This window comes from Brassica oleracea, chromosome C9, assembly GCF_000695525.1.
Source record: "Brassica oleracea var. oleracea cultivar TO1000 chromosome C9, BOL, whole genome shotgun sequence".
Taxonomy (NCBI): domain Eukaryota; kingdom Viridiplantae; phylum Streptophyta; class Magnoliopsida; order Brassicales; family Brassicaceae; genus Brassica; species Brassica oleracea.
In genome coordinates, this window is record NC_027756.1 from 22,066,742 (window position 1) to 22,090,497 (window position 23,756).

The window sequence follows — 23,756 nt, forward strand, 5'->3', positions numbered from 1 at the left end:
AAATATATTTGTCTATATAGGTTTTTCATTTCCGTGAAATATATTAAAGTGACATTTTATAAGAAATGGAAGGGGTATAATATAAGTTCAAACTTTAAATCATGTAGAAAAAAACAAAACTTTAAGGCATATAAACTCCATACATACTAATTACTATTCTACACTAGATGTAATAAGGAAAACAAAACACTGATTATTCAATCGTGTACAATTATGCATGAACGTGAAAATTAAGAAGATAATGTAACTTATTTTTGGTTATTTAAACAATACAGTGTAAAGTTGTAAATATAAGAAACTACTGAAAAAGAAATACTAATGATTTGACATCGTGAATAGCTATGCATAATAATGAAATCTACAATACACTAGTTTTGAAGTAATAACCCAGCTACATTGCTAACTTTTTAAACTTAACATTGCAACTTTAAGTAAATTCGTTGACAAAAAAAAGCATTGCAACTTTTTATTTTTGTCAAAGAAGACCAAAGTATTATCAGCGAAACATAAAAACACTTTATGCGAGTGTGCTAGTAATATTTTTTTTTCCTTAAACCCCATAAGTGTTTTGTTATTAACTTTGCTTACAATTTATCTTTGTCAAACTCAATTCTTATTTTGTAATATATTTTTTCCTATATAGGAGTTAGTATATTTATAAATAAAAATTTAAAACTAACCTTTTTTATAAATGAAGACAATATTAACATTTTATTGGGTTTGGTTGGTGACTTTAAGTGGTAATTTTTTTTCTTAAAGTAAATTGTAAATAGTTAAAAAATAATGCAAAAATATAAGAGAGTGATAAACGAAAATGATCCAAGATAAAAAAAAGCATAACAGATTAGTACTAGTTTCATCTCTATTTTCAACGTTTTGAAGAAATTATTTTTATTTTTACCAAAAAAAGAATTTATTTTTACCGCTTTGGAGTTATTAGTCTTTTGTTATCGTACCACTTCGTCTTCTTTTTGATTCTTCATCACGACATCTCCCATATATGACTATAATATCTCTTTGGATTTATATAATATTCCCTCTGTTTTCTAATATAAGTCGTTTTAGAATTATACAGATAGATTAAGAAATCATTAATTTTTTATATTTTCAAAACAAAAACATCATTAATTATTTACCTAACCACAAATCAACAAATAATAAAATAGAAAGTATATTATCATTGGTCACATAACATTAAGTATTAGTAAATTTTACATAGAAAACATAAAACATCATATAATTTGGAACATAAATTTTTTTCTAAAACGACTTATATTAAAAAAAAGAGGGAGTAACGAATTTGGATTCATTTCTAATTCTATTCTATTTCAGAAAATAGAATAATAAATAAAAGATAAATTAAGTATTATTTTTATAGAATAATTTCATTTTTAGTCTATTATAAAATGTAGAATAAAATATAGTAAAAAAAATTTATACTATTATCTTATAATAAAAAATAAAATAATATTTATGATACTCATATGAAAAGCAATAGACCCTATCGCAGAGGTGATGACTACCAATTCAACCATTATTGGTCGGTCATCAATGATAAGTTACACGTAATAGCGATACTGATATTTACACTTGTATCATTAGTGATGAAATATTACTAAACAAAATATGGGATACCACTTTGTATAAACTGTCCTATGCAATCAGATTCTCGTTGCCATTTATGTGTGTTCTCCCAACGATTGTTATGGAAATCATCTCTTTTCATAATGATTCAATCTGTGATATTGTCAAATATGTTTTTTTTTATAACTCTGGTATCTGGACAGTAACATTCCCAACTATCCTCCGTAGGGGGTCCAGCACCCCAACGGAAGGGATATTAAATCCGCTGTGGCCAGGGCTCGTGATGGCGGGCACCTCAGCCGAGGTGCCTTTACCACCAGACCACGAGGTCCGGTTTCTTGTCAAATATGTTGATTTATACTGTAAATTTGTTTTTTTTTTTAATTGAAACGCTAGAAGTTCCATCTTTGTTGATGTTGATTGGTTTTCAAACAACGGCGCTCCAACAAAGTTTTATTGCGCTATCAATTTGGTACCCAACGTCTTTAACTTTTCAATTATATCAGTAGTCGCCTACGGCCTATCTGAAACTTGACAACATATACCACTTTCGTATAAATCTGGGAGGAGTGCAGTGATTGGATGCTGAAGAGACGGCCCGTGGAAATCTTAACTTTTTTTTTTGACTAAAAATCTAAATTTTGATCATCTATTTATGTGTTCAAAAAAAAAAAAAGAAAGATCATCCATATATGAATTAAAACTTCAATTATAAAAGATGAAAAATAAAAATAAAATTATGAGAGATATTTTTATAAAAAATATGATTATCAGTTAGCCAAAAAGATTGACCCTAAAAACTATTATTTTCAAATTATTGTATAATTTTTCTATTAGTAAAGATGGATGTGAAGTAAAGTGAAGAAAATCTACTTTGGTCATTAAAAAGTTATCTAAATGTATATATTTAAAGAATTTGAAGGAATTTAGATTGGATATGTATACTTGTACATTTTATTTTGTAACTAGAGATCTAATCAAAAACTATTTAGAAACTATCTTTTTTTTTTGTTAACATTTAGGATCCGATAGGTAATGACTGTATCTTTAAAAAATTTGTTGTAGAAAAAAATATGTAATTTTTTTACCGTGGTTTTAGATTTTATTGATGTATAAATTTATGGAAAGCTCCAAAAAAGTGTTCTAGATTTTTTGCTCTACAGAGCACTTGTACAGCTGTAGATTATTTCAAAAGATGTGATTTTGAAATTTTTATTAAAATTTAATTGTTGTGAATTTAGTGTTCTAAAAATAAATAGAGCTGTGGACAGCATCTATATCCACTACCAATCACACCCCTAGAAACTATTTGAATAACATGTTTTTCATGCACCCTATATTTTACTTTTTCCAACATCAAAAGATACTTTTATCATCTTATTTATTCCAGTATGTGCTGAAAAAATAAAAGTTATTCCAGTACGTCATTAATTATTAGTTTGGCAGACTTGCGTGTGAGAATCTCACTTTACACGCCTACTTTTTTGTACTATTATGTTCTTTTGGATTAACTTTTTGTATTATAAATGTTTTTCCACTTTTGTTTTTATAAGCTTTCTCATGTCTAATGGTGTTAGTCTTTGTCATCCTTCTCTTTAGGAATTATCTGGCTCACTTTTAAAGAGTGCTCACCGAAAACCCTTAAAAATGTCATGCCCATCTCGTTTTAGGTTTACTTTTTTTTTTCTTTTTCTTTTTAATGGATTTCTAAGAGTTAGGTTTCTAATGATGTTAAAAAAATTAATTATATTATTATTTATTTGTAAATTTTGACATTCTTACTAAAATTTAGTGTTATTAGTTTTATGATTTTTTTAATTTCACACACACACATATATATATATATATATATATATATATGGTTAATCAAAAATTAGTTGATAATAATATAATTCTGCCAAATTATTATGTTATTGGACTTGAATTTTGAAAAATTAAATTTATAAAACATTTTTTTTTTGAATATCATATGTATTCTTTAGATTCTCAAAGTTACAATAGTAATATTTTGAAAAAACAATTTAAGACAGTATAGAAAGATTTTCTAAATATACAAATGCCTTTGCAAATATAACAAGACTCTTTATCAGTTTAATAAATCTCAAACTCTTTAAATTAACGGACTCTAAGGACATCTCTAATGGGACACAAAAAATTTCTTTATATTTCACTCTAAAATAGAGTAACTCTATTATAGAGTTGAATTTGATCCAATGGTTCACTCTATAATAGAGTTAATCTATTTTAGAATGAAATATAGAGTAAATTTTTGTATACCATCGGAGATGGTCTAATAAATTCAATTTTCCAACCCCCTCCCCTTCCCCGAAGTTGAGAGAACAACATAATATATTTGCCAAAAATTAAAAGGGATGTAATTGTGCTACCCAACAACAAAAATAATATAAAATGTTGTTTTAGGTTTTTTTGGGGGAGGGGGGGGCGTTTAACGTGTATCCACGTTGTTCTAAATTTGTTACACGTTATCCTAAGTTTATTTTTCATTAGAAACTAAATTATCACTATTTAATTAGTCTGAGTTTGAGATTCGGTCCAAGTAGTTAACATGATATGCCGTAACAGATGATCAGTCCACTTTTAACATAAGTCATAAGATATTAAAATTCAGGTCAGACAATGTCGTATGCTTCCACTCTATAATAAAAAGTGCGTTTTTACCGGATCCGACCAGATAAACAATAAATTTTATCAAAGAAAAAGGCTACTAAAACCGTTGAAAAATGGTTAAGTACCACGGGACTACAGCCCAAGAAATATGCCATAAAGAAAGAGACCAACAACAACAAAGAGCATTGACAAAGAGAAAATAAAACAAACAAATCAATCCAAGCTCTAACTAAAAACACCTGCAACAAGACGCTTCCACGCTAGAACCAAAAAGGACAAGATGGCGAAGCTGAACTAACAAATAAAAGCATCGAAAGACTCTCAAATCACAATTTCACAAGAAAAGCATAAAGAGAATTGAACATGAGCTCTCCTATAAAAAAGAGAGATTTAGTGAACTACCCAAAATTGAGGCCCATTTTATGCGATTGTCCATCGATTGACACTAAGGTAAATTTCATTACAATTTTGTTTTGGACTTGACAATTTTTCCCTTCTGACATTATCTTTCTTCTGCTATGCTTCTGACCCTTTCCATGCAGTATGTCCCTCATCTGACACTTTCTTTCTTCCACCCTCACTCTTTTTCTTTTACCTCTTCTTTTTTGTTTTACATGTAGCTTCTTTTTTTGTTTTGCAGCAAACATGTACTTGTTTTGCATTTTTTCTTCTTTCGTTCCTTTTTCACTTACATTTATAATTTTGTAGATTTTTGTTAATAATAAAGTAGGACCTACGATATTAGCATCCATTCATTATGTGATGCAAGACCAATCAATAAAAAAACATAGTTTATATAAGTGGTGTTAAGGTTTGTAGATGTGTATATAATTGTGTATCATAAAAAGATATACTACAAGAGTGAGTTAGAGAGAAGACAAAATTTTTGTGTCTTGTTTATCTGTTATCAATAACGTTAGTTGATAGGATGTTGATTATCGGATTCAAGTTATTGTTAACAATCGGGTAATTACAAACAACACATGATTTACTAACACGATGTCTCGAAGTACCTTATATAAGTGCAAAATTAAATATTGTTGTTGAAAAAACTGATTATCGGTTAACAATGATGTTATAAAATAATATCTTAGTCATAAGATGCAAGTATTAGTACATCTGAAAGATTATATAGTTACAATTTACAAAACACGGTTGGTTAGCTACTAAATATATTATTATCATTAGAATATTACATGCACCTACTTCACTTCTAGTCCACACTTTTTGCTCGGTTTTTAAGTGCTAAAAATATTATTATCAAATAAAAACATTATTATCAAATAATAATAATTTTAAAAATATATAATGCCAAAATATTTTATTAATAGAATAACTGTATATTTTAACTGTCTAAATTTTAAAATTAGTGTTAAATTAATTATTAGTGGTTAACTTATTTGTTAGAAACGGCATTTGTGAAATAACCTTGTTTGTTGCAGATACATAATTTGTTAGCCGATACATAATTTGTTAGCTGATACATATTCTCTTAACTGATACATTGTTTGATAAATAATTTGTTAATTGGTATATTGTTTAGCATATGGTCTCTTAGATAATACTTGATATAACAATATATCAAAACATGTAAAATGTTAAAATAGTAATACACATTGATACACTTTTTTTCTTCTTATACCCTTAGAGCATTATTATTGCTGAGTCCTAATAATTGGTCCTTAAACTTTTTTTTTAATCCGATTTAAAAAAAAAAATTAAAAACGAACCAATCGCAGGCCGCCACATTTCAGTGGGGCCCGCGAACAGTACAAGGACCAAACCAAGATGTCTCTTAGTTAGGGACTTTCTCCCTCGGTTCTGGTGTTTTTGTGGGCTCCCTCCTCTTAATGACCAAACTAAGGAATGCAATAATGTTGCCCTTACATTCTCTTTACTCTTTTTCAATTATCTATCCTCCTGTTTTTATATATGTCACTGCCACCATTAAATTTTTTTTGTTGATTCTTTTCTTTTATTTATTCATCGATATCAAACTACATGTGACCTAACAAAACATATACCCCATAACAAATTATATATCAAATCATTTAACAAAGCATAAACTGCATAACAAATCATGTATCAGATATAATTTTTTTTTTTAAATCAATTCTTTGGTATCAAATAATGTTTTAACTCACAAACAATGAATCAAACCGTTTGACAACTACAAACCAAGTATAAGCAATGTACAAGCTGTCAAACCTATCATGTACACAAATCATGTATCAATTAATGACAAAATATTTTGTATCAGCAAATAAAATATGTAGCAGATATCAAATCATTTGCTAGATAACAAACGATTTATAAAACAATATACCAGATAACAAATATTTGACCAATTTCAAGTTTAAATAATCAAAGTGAAAAATAACATGAAACTTATTACATAACCACTATAAATTAATATTCACTCATGACCAAAAGAACACGCTCAAGCAAAAAAATAAGAAGTAAAAGAACGTAAAAAAAATTACCATCAGTAGAAGCATAGTTATGGGCTTAAAACTCCTCTGTTTTGCTTTTGATAAAAAAATTTACCAGTAGTATAAGCATGGTCATGTGCTTGTGTGACTTGCACACATGATTTTAACTTGTACACACAAATCTAAATGACCAAACCCAAGGAGATAAAAGAAAAAAAGTTTTAAAGAGTCTAATAAAAACCAAGAAAAAAATTCAATGAAAACAATAAAACTTAATTAAATCTTTTAGTAAAAAGAAACATAGATTATTGCTCGTAAGTGAGAGGAAAATAAAGAATTAATTATCACTAGAGAATTAAGTTGGTCCATCTAAACACATACTATATTTTTATTAAAATAATCATAAATTAATTATTAATGTACAAAACTATATTTTCCTTCTTTTCTTAAATAAAAGTTATAGAATTACCTAATAAAATTAAAATATATATTGTAAAATAATTTTGAATAATAAAGATTTGGCAACAATTTTTATATCCTTCATCATTTATAATATTTTTATATTATTAAAATAAATTAGACCAAATTCACCATACAATAAAATTTTTAGGTTTTTTGTATATGGTATATATTGAATTTTTAAAAATGATTTTAAGTTACTAAAATTGTTAAAATCATATGAGTATGAAGTCTTATTTAATAGATAATCATATTAAAAATTATATGTGTATGTTAATATTATTTAAATTTAACTATACACCATAGAAAATAGGTAAATATGATTATTTTGATTTATTTATCATAAAAAGATTGTAAATAAAAAATGATTATTTTGATTTATGTTTTCGTGTGAATTTAATTATATATGTAATAGTTACTTGCTTCTCAATTATTCAATATATATTTATTAATTATTTTATAATATGTAAAAATTGCAAAATAAATAATAGGGTACTAGATTATAATCCGCGCGCATGCGCGGAGTAAATTTTTATAATAATGTTTGTTTATTAAATGATTTTAACATTTTGCAACACTACAATCTTCATCGGTTATAAAATGACGAATACAAATGTTGATCTCTTAAATATATCATCGTTGTTGAAGAGTTAACGTATTACATCTCATTTTTTATTATTTTTAAGACTTCATATGCACAAAAAAAGTTAAGTTTTGCGGCTGACACAAATCACCAAAACCAAATAGGCAACATCGATTGTATAATGACGAAAGAGGATTAGGTTTTTTGCTCTCGATAATTTTACTATTGAGTCTCCATAAGTGAGTTCATTTTCTACCTCTATAAAATTGTGCTTTCATTCTGCTCTTGAGTTAAGTTTCTTTTTTTTTAATTAACTTTTTCTATGAATTCAGTGAATTAAATAAGTGTCAATTTAAAAAACAAATGGACATCCTTAAATTTTTTAGTTTCACTCCATATACATATCTAAAAATCAAAATTTTGAAGAAAGTCACCGGCAAGCTATATTAACAGATTAGTGTCCAAAGCTAATATACCAAGCTATTATAGAATATATAAGTGAAGACTCGAAATATAAATGTCTATCTAGTATAAATTCACTTACTCGGTTTAAAAATCTTCTAATTCTAGAACAACAAAATAAATTACTTGTTTCACCTGTTCTGGTAATATTTGAATCCAAACGGATAATATCCGAACCCGAATGGATATCCGAAGATAACCAAACATAAGTATATTTAACCCTATATTTCTAGTTTATTTCTCTCATTTTATTTAAAATATTTATATTAATGATGTTTATTGCTCAAAATTGGATAATATGCATATAATTATGGACAAAATTATTTGCTACTCACTTAAAATATATGTCAAGCTCTTGTTTCTTGCATTAACAAAAGTTGTATCTAAAATTTTAAAACAACAACTAAATTAGTATCTTTCTATTTTTAAAGTTTTATCTCCAAACATATTAATAGTTTTTTTTTTTTTTAATTAGAAAATCAGATAAGTTAAAATATATTTTAAATACAAAAAACTTAAACAATGAATCATTTACTTATTTTTTTCTTCAAAATTTAAATATCTGAACCCAGCCCAATATATCTGAACCCGAACATAAAATATTCGAACCCAACTCGAAATATAGAAATATCCGAACGGATTTTATACCTTTATACTAAATATCCGATACGAACCCAAACGTGTATCCGAATGCCCACCCCTACGATATATGATCATCATTTGTATCTTGTTTGAACAAAAAAAAAGTTTAACCATTGATCACAAAATTTTCAATGTGAGACTTTTACCATTTTTAGTAATTTGTAGTCGTTTTTAAAATTTTAAAATATAACATATAAGAAAAAATCTAATTTTTTTTATTATATGCTTAATGTGATTGTTTAATTTTTTTAATAGTATAAAATTAAACAAAAAAGAGAGAGGGTAGAAAAATTATTATCAAATATGTATTATTCATAATCATTAATTGTCATATATATGTTAACCATATTAGGAATTCCGTAGCTTTTATTTAAGGAAAGAAAAAATATTTTTTGTACACTACTAATTAATTAATTAATTTGATAGTTAGTTTAATAAAAGCATATAATATATGTTTATATAGAGCAACTTATTTTTCTAACAATTCTAAGAATCATTTTCGTGATGACACGTGGCTACGAAAATATGTTGTAATGCTCTGGCATTAATATATAGGGGATGTAAAAAGATGTGTATACTTAATGTTGGTTCCATCTTAACCTAGTACTGACTAGTAATACAAATGGGCGATATCATGCTAAGCCGATTAACTTACCACTAATTAAGGCCACACAATATTTATTGGTCTTCCTCGTAGTTGAATGGTAATGAAACTGTCGTGAAAGCTCTAAACTTCCCGACATTGTTTAAATGTTCGTTCTCCAACCTGTTTTATTATATCGAACGTAAACACATTCTCAGATAGTTGAGAATTAAAGTAAGATAAGATAACAAAGTAAACTGATGTGTAGTACATAACCTGAAGAAATTCCATATCCCACGACGAATGATCTCAAGACTTGCAACAAAGGCAATCACCGCCTGTGTGTTAATTGACTCAAATTGTAAATCTAGCACTGTTTGCAGCCACGCAAATCTCAGCACCACGTTCAAGATCTGCGTTAAGTTTAAGAATCAGTTGTTTTTCTTGAAACATTAATTTAATTAATGCCTAGGGAGGTTGTGGTATTGTCTAGCTCGATCACTATTCGAGTTGCACAATTCAAATGGGGTATGTAAAGACCCTAGTTAATACCCTCCATCAACTTTGTTTTCAATCAAGATTCTTCCGGTTCTACACTTTGCGGACCCATGCTAAGCTCGCCATTTTCCTTTGTATTTTCAAGTAAACGGAAGGAACACAATCTTTAAAGTAATGTTTCAAAGCTTTTACCATGGCAATGAAGTAAACTTCTTTGTGGGGTACTAGGAGTTCATCACGTAACCACGGATTCTTAGATGTTCGGTTAAGAAGTCCCCAGTCTTGAACCAAGTCCCAGTACGTACAGAAAACCACAGCCATGGCAGAAGTAACCCCACCTGACCATCTCCAGATAGTTTGACGATCTTTCTTTCGATCAACTTCATAAGCCATCCCTAAGCAAACAGCAACTACTACTAAAAAGTACTTGAAACTATTATACCCTTGTTCAATGTTTCTCTCTTCAAACACTCGCCTCATGCACTACAAAAACATAACGTGATCATACATATTAACATTATTGAACAACAAAATAGTTATTCATTTCGTAGGGATCAAGTTTTGTACCTGAAGGAAGCGAGAAACGAATGGGAAGGCAGCAGCAATGAATAAGAAAGTGTTGAAGACTCGTGACTCTCTACAAGTGTTTTGCCTTTGTTTGAAGTCTCCCCAACCGTAGTAACATATGTAGAAATGAATGCTTCGAAGAGTTTGCGCTTGGCTACATAATTGATCTGCCAAGAAGAAATCGGGTAATGTCACCTGCATGAAGAAGACAATAGTAATATGTTTGTCAAAAATGAAATTTTCATTTATAAGCAGTCTGAGGTTTAATGTTTTACCTTGCAAAGAGGAGCAGCAAGAATGCGAGATAGGCAATTCAGAAAGAAGTAGCGACTTGATCGATAGAAAATGTTGAATGGTAGGATTAGAACTATGAGCATAGTCTAGTAAAAAAACGCAAATTTATGAATCCTTTATCGTCGAATAGAGATATATGTGAACTCAAAAATAAATTGTTCGTGGACTTACAATGAGGAGGCAAAGAGGAAGGAGTTCAGTTAATGCTTGGTAATCTTTAGTTTTGGGGTTTGTCTCCATGTCAAGATTGGCAAGGACACAAAGAAGCGCAAGCGCACCAATGCTGAATCCCACGAATAGTATTTGTTTGTAGCCGAGTTCAGTTCCTTGTTTGAATCCAAATATGAAGGAATAGTTTACTCGATACCGCCTCCAAAAATAAATATTAGCAGCATACATAATTATGTGCAACACGATGAATCCGAACAAGCTGCAGAAACAAAGATAAAAAAATATGCCTAAAAGGGTCTAGCCCGAAATGATCATATAAATTCGTAGGACCATAGGCTAGATTGTTTCAAATATACAATTTCAGTGATTGTATTTATATTAATGACGATATACTTAAATATAATCTTCTGTTTGAGTTTAAGGGTTCGCACAAGATGTTAACTACGGTTGTGTATTCATAAAATTTTACCTATAAAGAGGAAACATTGAGTTCATGTACAGTTCCTGGCGTTCATCTTGTAAGATGTTTCGGGTGCGAACGATAGCGACAAGAGCCACAACGAGGGAAAACATGCATCCACCCAAGAAACCTGAAACATAATTTCTCATGTGCACTAAGAAGAAAATTGAAAAACAAAAAAAAAACTTCTGTTCAAGATGTAAGTGTATTATTATCTGGACGGCTCCGTAAACTAAAATTCTTATTAAATTGTTCGTAGCCTTGTAAATCTTAAAAAGAAAAAAAAAATCTTAGAGCCGGTCCTGCTTATAAAGATTGTACCTGTGGAAAATGTAAGTCGGTGTCTCTCTCTTTTAGCTTTAGGTTGCAAGATGTTCATTCCTTTTGTTCTGTTGCCATTTGTGAAATGCTTTATGAATGTAGTTTCAACATGATCAAGGAGTCTCATAACCTATGCCAAAAGAGGAGCAATAGAAAATCAATATTAGGAAGAGTTCAACGTCGTTAATAAGTTATATATTCTAGTTTCATTAGGGTTGACTCGAAATTATCATTGTATTTATATTAAATCTTAGAAAATAAAATATATTTTCAAATGGTCATTTTCTCTCTATTTTAGATATACTATCACAAATTAGTTATATATATATAAAGGTATTTACAGAACTTTGTAAGTTACAATTTTATTACATCTTTTAATTACATTAACAATTTTGTATTAAGTTAACATTCATATTAACACCAAATTCCTTTGATAAAGCTAGAATACTTCAGATTTTAACAAATATTGCATTTTCCAGTTTCAACTATATGGTATATTTATGAGCAGTCACATATATATATATATATAAAATATACACTTGAAATGTTTATATTTATATGTTCATATCTCAATATTCGAATATGGATATGAGGCATGTGACAATACTACAGCATTACTGCATTACAGCACTAGTATAACATAATATATAGTTTTGAAGTGCATGAACGGCATAAAAAACATATTCTTGCATGTTTTTTTGATTAACCATAGAAATTTCGACCTAGCTCCATAATTTCCACATGCCCAAAGTCAGCATTAAGAAAATCTTATATAAATAATAACACTTCGTACCATAAGTAGTTTGAGTTCGGGGCACAATATTCTCGCATGTTAAGCAACTTGATGCATTAATTATATAATACATGGTTTTCTATAATTTTGTTTTCAACATGAAAACTACTAACTACTAAGCATACCTCATCAGAGCTTCCAAGGCAAGAGTTATCAACCATTGTCATGTAAGACTTCGCAGCATCCCTCGAAGTTACCTATACGAGTAATTTCGTCGAACACATTTTGGAACAAACCTCATGCAAACCAAAAAAAAAATCCTAAAATCAAAATATTAATCTCTAAACCAAATCTTACCTTGTCATACTTCTTCAATATCTTCGAAAGCGCCAACACATTCAAAAAGCTGCACATATATGATTTAAACTCAAATCCATCAATCATTATAAAACTAAATAATTCACCTTAAAGGATCTCCAATTAATTGCAATACTAACAAAGGGCAAAAAATACGCACCTATAGCTTTTAAGAAACCATAGTTTCCGATGAAACTCTACGAACGCACAGCTTAGCTTCTCCTCGATTTTCCTTAGATTATACCTGTTTAATATGAGCTCTGGCTCGTTCGAGACTTTGAGAACGCTTTTAATGGTGGAACTAGGCGTTCCCTTAGTGTAGCTGATTCTGACGGAGTTTAGAACTCCCATCGAAGCTGGTCTCGTCGTATCTTTCATCTTGCTCATGTCATTGGCCGGTTTGAGTGTTGTTTTGCTATAACTTTCTTTTTCAACGCTATTGTCATTTTCATCGGATCGACCAGCTCCACTGGAGCCTCCTTCCTCTATGACACCCGTGGGAGATTGAGCTTCTTTTTTCAAAAAAAAAACAAAAAATAATTTAGCTTTAAGTTTAACTAGATTTAACGCGGGTTATGTTTTTTTTTCTCAAAACACAATAAAAATAAACTATTACCTTGTGAAACCTCTATAAATTAATAATGTTGGAACTACATCAAAACTATAATTTTTTTATTAATTTATTGATATACTAATTGAACCAAAAACTCGATTTTGGACTATAAAATTATATTATTTTATAGAAATTTTTAGTGTATATTAATTTATAGAATATTAATTTAAAGAAGTTATACTTTGGATCTTATGTGATGATAGTATGGTCTTCGTTGATGACATCTAATTAAATGATAATTTAAGTTTTATAATTTCTGTTGTGTTTTCATTGATAATGATGAATAGTCCATGAGAATTTTTAAGCGTCTAACCTATAGATATGATAGTATGTGTAGGAGTTTTTTTTTGTTTTTACATGTAGTTGTAAATTTATAAGATTCATTTCAAACCTATTAAATTTTATATCAATATATGTATAAACAGTTTTGGTAAATTATATGGTATTTAACAGATGTTTTATAAGTTATCAAACTGCATTATTTTTAAACTGTATATTTTTGTCATACTGTGTAAAATAATTTAAATTTCACTAAAACAAGTTTTATTATGTACATATATAATTATTTCTATCAATAGTATTGATGATGTTAAATATTCTATGATTTAATAGTTGTATGGTTAGTTTGATTTCGAAAAATGGAATATGTTTAGCAATCTTTAGATCTGTTTGCTAGAAATATCTGTGATATAAAAAATTGTAAAATCCATACGATTGTTTGAATATAGTAGATTTAAGAGTTTCGTAATATTTTTATTGAAAATACATTAAAATTTCATTTAATATATTAGAAATAATTATTTTATGATAAAATCGATTAATAGTTTACCCTTGTGATTATATCAGAATCTTATTAAATGACTATCTTAGAAATCAAATCAATAATAATCAAACCCAGAAATTAATATTCTGCTGTGATAATACATTCAAATGTGAAATAGTAATCCGTTTTATACTCATGTATATTGTGATGATACATAACTTAAATATACTATTTGAAATCAACATGTGTTGGGATATCATAAGGTTATTTAAAATGTAAATCACTATTTGAAAATGAAAGAGTAGATTCATGATAGGTTTACTCTAGTCTTCTGAAATTAATTGGTTTGGTTTGATACATATATATAGTTAAATCTAAATGCACACACACGATCTTTGCATATATGTATTGTTAGACTCCTTTTTCAGAATAGATAATAGATTGTACTGATTATGGTTATAATCTTTTAGTGTTTATTTTAAATCAAAGATGTAAGTAATAGATTTTAAATTAACCAAAATCGTTAAATTAAAGATAATAATTATAACCTTTTTGATAGTTCAAAAAACAGTCGATGAAATAAGACTCTATTTTAATAGATTAGATTTAAGTTCGGTGCAAAAACCATACACCAGAAGCAAAAAAAAAATTCTTAACTTGACTATTTTATTATATATTGTTAAGGTTCATTTTAATAAACTATATAAATCACACCAGGGAGAGTGCAAAATGTTCAAAATATGAGATGGATTTATATTTCTACTAAGAGTGGTCAATCATATAAAGGGGTGTTCAATCCGGTAAAACTGAACCAATTAAAACCGAAATAGAAAAAATAGTTTGGATTTGGTAGTACCGAATATACCGAATGAATGTCATTTTTAAGAAACCGTGATATATGGATATGGTTTGGTATATAAACCGATCAAACCGAATAAACCGATCAATTAAAATATAAAGTATAAGTATATGTAAATTATATAATATAATTAATAATATATACCTAATTATTTTTATTGGTATGATCAAATTAAAAAAAAACATATTTTTTACTTTTTTGTTTAATAGTATTATGGATTACTGATATTTCTTACTTATATTCCATAAAAATATTACTGTTATTAAATAAATATGTTTACTGATTATTTAAATAGTAAAATAAAAAATAGATTATTTAAAAACTAAAATATCGCCATGTTATAATTAAATTTAAAGCCGATATCTAATCTTATAAAGTAAAATTCACAAAATATTTTAAAAGATAAATATATTTACGGTTTTTTGGTATAAAACCGAATAAACCAAAAACCGACGGTATATAAACCGAACCAAACCATATTAAATATAGTTTTAATATGGTAGATATTTTTTATAAATCGAAACACCGAAAAACCGAAAAAATCGAACCAAAACCGAACCGATATCCGGATTGAAAACCCCTAATCATATTCCATGAAGACTATTTTTTATTTTATTTTTGTCATGTCTCAAATATGTGACGAATTTTAAAAATAAAACGGATCTTGATGAAGCTGGAAAGAAAAATATTAACATATTTTCAAACTAAAATTTGGAAAAGCTGTAAAATAGTAAACGAAAATTCTATAGAAAATGGAATTATACATGTGTGTGTGTGATATATGTTAAATTTAAAATCCGTTTCATTAGTTTCATATACGGGTATGTCACCATGTCCTAATCTAAGTTTAGTATATCGTAACTCAACGTGGTTTAATTTGTAGTTGACGATTATATTATTAAAGTGTAACGTAAAATTTTCGGGTTAGGTTTATACATAACCATCTAACTAACAGAAATAATATTTGTTTGTTTTTTTTCTTTTTTTTTTGGTTTTTATATTATGTCATTTTTACGGTTTATATACTGATCTTACTAGACGTTTTGGCGAGCTCCGCCGGAGAAACCGCATTAGGTGAGGCCATAAGAGTCATCTCCGCCGTACGCTCCTCCTTCATCTTAAACCTAAACGCGATCAGCGCATCCATCTGTTTGTTAAGCGCCGCCGCTTCTTTCACCACTTCATCAGCTTTCTCTTTATAGAACTTCTCCACTTTGTTGAACTGGTCGTCTAGTCGCCGGAAAAACACCAACTCATACTCTCCTCCTCTCTCCGCCGTCATAAAAAACGTCGTCTCGTACTGGTGAGTCACCGAAGAACTCACATGAATCGGCGCCGTCGTTATTCCGTCGTTAATGTCGACCACTGTCGAAGAGCGGCTGATCTGACCGCAACCGCCGCCAAAGCCATGTCTCTTTTGACCGCTGAATGTGCGGTGCAGAGCCGTTGTCATCTCATGGCCTTGAGGATTGGTTTTGCGTTTGAAGCGGTTGATATCTTTGATTAGGGTTTTGAGATACTTGTAGTCCACGTAAGCCTGCTGCCACTCAGGCACCATCTGTGACGAAAATTCTTTTCCGAACTTCATTTTTATATGTTCTGATTTTGATTTGAGATAGTGAAGAGTTTGTTTATAAACACTGATAACAGTTTGCTGTATTTATAGATTTATGTCAAAAGTTTGACTTGACTGTAAATTGTAATTGATGGAAACATCAATATTAGTAACGAGTCAATTAGTTAAATTATCAAACTAATTAAAACATAGATTTTTATCTTTATATGCTAGTATGGTGAGGCAAATTGACTATATATCAAGATGATTTTCAAGTAAATATACGAATATAAATGCTTTAAATTCTCCTTTTTGGGTCAAAAATGCTTTAAATTCATCAATTACTATAACAGGCTTTGTTTCCGTACAACGTAACTGATGAGAGTCTTGGAGTATTGTCTTAGGTCTAATGTAAGAAAAATTTGAGCATTTTAATTAATGTGTTAAGAGAATATGCTTATTAACGCTTTGTATAAGATTTTAAATGCTGTATTGCCATATCATGTGGACCTTGTCGACCTTTGAGACACAATAACCAAAATCGTGATTTCTAAGGAGTAAGGATCGATCTCGAATAGTGGAAGTAAATAATTTCTGCTTAAACATTTTCAAAACATATTACAGTTTTCTAGTTGTAATAACTGAGTCAAAAACGTTTAGATGATTTTACAGATTGTTCACGTTCATTATTTCATATTTTCATTGTACCTTGGGATCTAAAGATCTTGAATATCAAAAAATTCTAACACAGATCAAATCGAGTCCAGAGTTAATTTCTACCAGTTTTTATTTGATCTAGCAGTTATCTGAAAATTAAAACCATGTGTTTATTTAAAAATTCTTAATATCTTAATTATGTATACAAAATGATATTAGGTTAAGGTACTTTATAAAGGTACTATTAGGTTTATATATTTTGAGTAAAGTTTATTATTTTAAGACCATGTTTAAAAAAGTTTCATGTTTTAGGTATTTTTACAAATTATTATTAGGTACTTTAAAATGTGCTATTAGGTTCATGAACTTTTAATAAGTGTCTGTAAAATTGATTTCGGCCACAACATATTTTTTGAATCACCTTTACATATTTGTTTTTTAAAAATCATGTCCGTATTAGTATAGCTAGTTCGTGTAATATAGCCAATTAAGCGTTTAGTTAAAATGGGATATTTTTTAAAAATTGCTTGTGGTCTTCGCCATGTCAGGACCGGCACTGCGGAGAAGAGTGGACAAACACGTACCACACGTCCATATTCGGGCGGGCTACATTACATAACTTATAAAGCTCATTGTAAGTCGTAACTTAAAGCTCACTGGAGTAATGTCACAAAAAGCATGTAAATGTACATCGCTAAGTACAAGTGTCTAACACTTCAGTCAGGTTTGTATAGACAATAATAATTTGAACCAAACTTCATCCAGCAGAGAAACCTGAAACCAAATCGCTCATAAAGATACAAAAGAACAATCTTGACAAGAATTAAAAATTATTAATCATAACATTTTTTGTACATATGATTCTACCTCTTTTTCACTTTCATTCCTTTTCTTTTTTTACCATCTGCGAAATGCTTTATGAGTTAATTTAACTTCTAACACGCTGCATAAGTATTTTTATTTTGTTTCAATATCAGAAGGTTCGGAGTCATAACCTGTAGTTCTTCCATTTCCGAAACCACAACATGTAAGATTGCTAACATAATAATCGGAATCTTTTCTAGTTGAGATAATGAATTCTAATTTTAAAATTTGGACTAGTTTTCAATTTGTGCATGTCTTCCTTACGCATGGACCATGCTAATTTTCTTTATATCATTCCAATTTTATCGAATGTCCCTAAAGGGACACACTGCATGAGTTTCATAAGCCGTGGTATAAGAGAATCAAGAAAATATCGATACATAAAAACGTATGTATGATCCATTTAACGTTTGTATGTTTCCTATAAATATGTTTCCACTTTTCATGTATGAAAAAGAAAGAACATATTGTTTGTATCAATGTTCTAGTTTAGGCGGGCAGCGACAAAGTGAACCTAAACAAATTGATTTTTTTTTTGAACAATCTTTTAAATGATTGGTTAAGACGTTTAAAAAACCGGTTTAGGTATCCAACCTAATCAATAATATCTTATTATATAAAGCTTGGTTTTTAAAAATTGCTAATTAACATGACGATGACACATGGCAATTAAAAATTTAAGATGATGACATGTGTTAAAATATATCATAATTAATAATATAAATATAATAAAATAATAACACAAAAGAATTATTTAATGGTAATTTTTTTTTTAAATACTAAACAAAGATAATAATAGCAAAATGTTATTTGATGGTTTTTAGTTGACAATAATTTTTTTTTCTAATTTTTTTTTCTTTTTACAATTCCTAAACAAAAAATATGTATAATAATTTACTTAATACTAATTTTTGTTTTCTAAAATAAAAAAAATATATAATTTTGAGAAATTGTTTGATAGTAGTTATTCGTTTATAAAATCTTCTACAAAAAAAACTGTTAAAGAGTGTTTAATTGTAGTTTTCTTTTTTTTTCTTCAAATCTATAAAAAGGTAAAATAAGTATTTCAAATATTTTCATATAATAATAGACTCTATTATTTAAATAGTAAATTTTTTGTTTAAGAAATCATAATCCAAAAAGGATTACAATTTTTTTTTGTAACTGAAAGGATTACGATTATTCACATCTATAGATAAGATTAAGCTCTCCTATATTTTGTCACCAAACATAATTGCTTAATATATCCATAATTAATAATATAAGTATAATAAGATAATAGCACAAGAATTATTTAATAGTAATTTTCCTTTTTTAAAATCATAAACAAAGATAATAGCAAAATATTATTTGATAGTTTTTAGTTGACAATAATTTCATTTTTCTAATTTTTTTTCCTTTTTACAATTTTTAAACAAAAAAAAAGTATAATAATTTACTTAATACTAATTTTCGTTTTCTAAAATCATAAAGAAAATATAATTGTAAAAATTTGTTTGATAGTAATTATCCTTTCATAAAATCTTCTACAAAATAAAATTGTTTAGGATTGTTTAATTGTAGTTTTTTTTTTCAAATCTAAACAAAAAATGTAAAACAAGTATTTCAAATATTTCCATATAATAATAAACTTTCTTATTAAAATAGTAAATTTTATGTTTAAGAAATCATAATCCAAAAAGGATTACAATTATTCTTTTTTTTTTGTAACTAAAAGGATTATAGTAAGAACTATAAAGTCTCTGATCATAAATTTCAAATAAGAGTGACTGAGAGAACGACAACTGCATATGTGTGAAACAACCATTACCTCAAATACTCTGTGAAAAAATTTTGATTTCAACTACAAAGATTTTGCTCAACTTAAAGATACAAGAAAGTATTAATTAGATGATAACATTCATGCATTTATATATATATATATATATATATATATATATATAACTTTTTTTTTACAGATGTGTAATTAGTATATCAATAATATGAAAAAGCTGATGTTCAAATAGTTACTCTAACTTAATTGTTAAGGAGGTATTTTTCTATAAATAATTGTAACACTTTTTCTCTATGAATTATTAGTCCAATTCCATTAAGCAATTTCAGTTTTTTTTTTCTACAAAAACTCTATTCTATATAGTGAAATTGAAATACAAGCAACATTATAACCTGGACAAGTAGAACTATTTGAAGATATATCGCGCTGTGAAATGTGATAATATTGTTATTATCATGAAAGTCTTTTAGCAAGAGATATCAAAATGTAATTTTTTAATTAGCATCTTCTGAACTAAATACTAATAAAAAAATTTGGATGTTTATTTTATTAGTTAACTCTAATTAGTTGAAGAAAATTTAATATACTAATTTTTATTATTTCTATTAGTTTCAGCTATGATGATGGTTGCTTGGTTAATCTTGGCCTTATGATTGAAAATTCTTAAATGAATAATGAAGTTTATGAAGCTCGGTATTAGTTAACATATATATATATATATATTTATGTTAACTTATATGAGTTAACTATATTTAGTTAACACAAAAAAAAATTAAAAAAATTAATTATTTATTTATATATTTATTAGAATCCTAAATTCCATATTCCTAAAACCTACCCCACGCCCTCAATTCTAAACTCTTAGTCTAGATTAGTTAACCTTAGGATTATAAATGTTTTTTTCTTCTTTTAAAAGTGAGAATAAAAGTGGTATTAAGAATGTGGTATTTTTGGTTGTTTCCCGTATAATATTATTACTAACTAGATTGACCTTATTTAGCTTTCAATTTTTTCATTTTAATTTTTACTTTGGTTGAGTTTGGTTTAAATTTTTAGGTATGAGTGTTTTTTCTAGCCTTAAATACAAAATTGATAACAATTTACCTATGTACCATGATTATAAATATAAATACTAATAGAGATTTATGTGTGTAAATGAGTTTGTGATTATAAATAAATATCTCACAGCTTATACAAACAAAAAAAAAATCTTCGATGTATAATAAAATGATTTATTATTTTTATGTTTTAACGCGCGGGCCTTATCTAGTCTCTTATAAAACGTTGTTTAAAATGCCCAGTGATTTTTACTTTGTATCAATCATCAGGTCTAAAATATATATAAAACTAGGCCAATAACGGACCATAAAAGCCCAAAGGTTCACAAAATCAAAGCCCATTAAAAAGTAATGCTCGAGAGCTTCACAACTATCTTCCACTCATCGTCTCCTTCCTTCTTCTTCTTCATTCTAGGGTTTCTTTCCCTCATCTCAATTTGTGGAGGGTCTTCCTCCTCGGCGAAGAACAAATCTTTTGGTAGGTATCTGGAATTTGTTGTCGTAGATAGATAGAATCCTTCATTTGGATTCATCTGAGTTTAAGATCTAGATTTTCTGCATCGTATCTCTCAAAATGCTAATACCAATCGAATTCAATTTAATTTCAGAGAATCAACAAATGGCCAAGAACCGAGGAACTGCGATGTCACTCGAGTCCTTCGTGTCAACGATGGCTCCACTTATAGACATGGAGAAAGAAGCGGAGATCTCAATGTCCCTAACCACAGGCGCGTCGAGAAACATCGAAACCGCACAGAAGAAAGGCACCACGATCCTCAACTTGAAATGCGTCGATGTGCAAACAGGTCTCATGGGGAAGTCTCTCCTCGAGTTCCAATCCAACAAAGGAGACGTCCTTCCTCCCCACAAGTTCGGCAACCACGACGTCGTCGTCTTGAAGCTCAACAAAGCCGATCTCGGCTCGTCTCCCCTTGCGCAGGGAGTCGTGTACCGGTTGAGAGACTCCTCGATCACGGTTGTGTTCGATGAGGTCCCTGAGGAAGGGCTCAACACTTCTCTGAGGCTGGAGAAGCTCGCTAACGAGGTGACGTATAGGAGGATGAAGGATACGTTGGTGCAGATGAGTAAAGGTGTGTTGAGAGGACCTGCTTCTGATTTGGTTCCTGTCTTGTTCGGTGAGAGAGGACCAACGGTTGCAAAGAAGGAGGTTGAGTTTACTCCTTTTAACAAGAGTCTTGATCAGTCTCAGAGAGATGCGATTTCCAAGGCTTTGTCTTCAAAGGATGTGTTTTTATTGCACGGTCCTCCTGGTACTGGGAAGACAACTACTGTTGTGGAGATAATCTTACAAGAAGTCAAACGCGGTTCGAAGATTCTCGCTTGTGCAGCTTCGAATATCGCTGTTGACAACATTGTCGAGAGGCTTGTTCCTCACAAGGTGAAGCTGGTGAGAGTGGGGCATCCCGCACGGCTCTTACCTCAAGTGCTGGATAGCGCTCTAGACGCTCAGGTTCTTAAGGGGGATAACAGCGCGCTAGCGAATGACATCAGGAAGGAGATGAAGGCGTTGAACGGGAAGCTGCTGAAAGCGAAAGATAGAAACACGAGGAGAGGGATACAGAAGGACCTTCGAGCTTTGGGTAAAGAGGAGCGTAAGAGGCAGCAGTTAGCTGTTTCGGACGTGATCAAGAACGCTGATGTCATTCTCACGACTCTCACTGGTGCACTAACGCGAAAGCTTGATAATATAACTTTTGACTTGGTGATTATTGATGAAGGAGCGCAGGCTCTTGAGGTTGCTTGCTGGATTGCTCTGCTTAAGGGTTCGAGATGTATACTTGCTGGAGACCATCTCCAGCTCCCACCTACGATCCAGAGCGCTGAAGCTGAGAAGAAAGGGTTAGGGATAACACTCTTTGAACGGTTAGCGGATCTTTATGGAGATGAGATTAAGTCCATGCTCACTGTTCAGTACCGTATGCATGAGCGTATTATGAACTGGTCCTCTGAAGAGCTTTACGATGGGAAGATAACAGCGCATTCAAGTGTTGCCTCGCATATGGTTTATGACTTGGAGAATGTGGAGAAATCTTCTGCAACAGAGGCGACTCTGCTGTTAGTAGATTCCGCTGGGTGTGACATGGAGGAGAAGAAAGACGAGGAAGAGAGCACTTATAACGAAGGGGAAGCAGAGGTTGCGATGGCACATGCCAAGAGACTGATCAAGAGTGGTGTTCGTTCTTGTGATATTGGAATCATCACACCTTACGCTGCTCAGGTAATGGTGCTCAGGATTCTTAGGGGCAAAGAGGAGAAGCTAAAGGAGATGGAGATCTCTACGGTGGATGGGTTCCAAGGTCGAGAGAAAGAAGCTATCATCATCTCCATGGTTAGATCAAATTCAAAGAAGGAGGTTGGGTTTCTTAAGGACCAAAGGCGAATGAACGTGGCTGTTACTCGCGCTAGAAGACAGTGTTGTGTGGTCTGCGATACAGAGACAGTGAGCAGTGATGCGTTTCTCAAACGTATGATTGAATACTTTGAGGAGCATGGGGAGTATCTCAGCGCCTCTGACTACACCAATTGGTAAACTCAAGCCAGAGCCAAATCTTCTTGGTTAGCATAGTTTCAGACCCTGTGGCGTTACTTGTCTGCATACTATCGATGGACATGTTTGTACCTTCTTCACCTAGCTTTTAATAAAAGTCTTGGTCCATCGGGCATTAATATGGTTTTATGGCTTTGTCGTGTGCATACCCGTGTTGCCCATATGATTACTTAAATTTAACCCTTCTGAGTTTTGAATATTAAGGTGAAAGTCAAAACTCGACTAAAACGAAAGTTTTAAGTTGGTATAAATTTGTTGGCTGTTACTCTC

At 29.8% G+C, this 23,756-nt stretch overlaps 2 protein-coding genes across 2 annotated transcripts; one reads left to right on the plus strand and one right to left on the minus strand.

Annotated features, from left to right (window-relative positions):
- Positions 1-9,368: 9,368 nt before the first annotated feature.
- LOC106316624 (phosphate transporter PHO1 homolog 6-like) lies at positions 9,369-16,618 on the minus strand. Its single transcript, XM_013754507.1, has 12 exons — positions 16,045-16,618; positions 12,935-13,286; positions 12,775-12,823; positions 12,603-12,674; positions 11,685-11,814; positions 11,373-11,493; positions 10,904-11,162; positions 10,714-10,818; positions 10,439-10,633; positions 10,064-10,354; positions 9,650-9,786; positions 9,369-9,556 (listed from the first exon to the last, which is right to left on the minus strand). Exons 1-12 carry the CDS (start codon positions 16,595-16,597, stop codon positions 9,469-9,471), a joined length of 2,352 nt encoding a protein of 783 aa, XP_013609961.1. The 5' UTR covers positions 16,598-16,618; the 3' UTR covers positions 9,369-9,468.
- Positions 16,619-21,286: 4,668 nt separating this feature from the next.
- On the plus strand, positions 21,287-23,619 carry LOC106318554 (DNA-binding protein SMUBP-2). Its single transcript, XM_013756577.1, has 2 exons — positions 21,287-21,395; positions 21,526-23,619. Exon 2 carries the CDS (start codon positions 21,537-21,539, stop codon positions 23,466-23,468), a length of 1,932 nt encoding a protein of 643 aa, XP_013612031.1. The 5' UTR covers positions 21,287-21,395; positions 21,526-21,536; the 3' UTR covers positions 23,469-23,619.
- Positions 23,620-23,756: the final 137 nt, after the last annotated feature.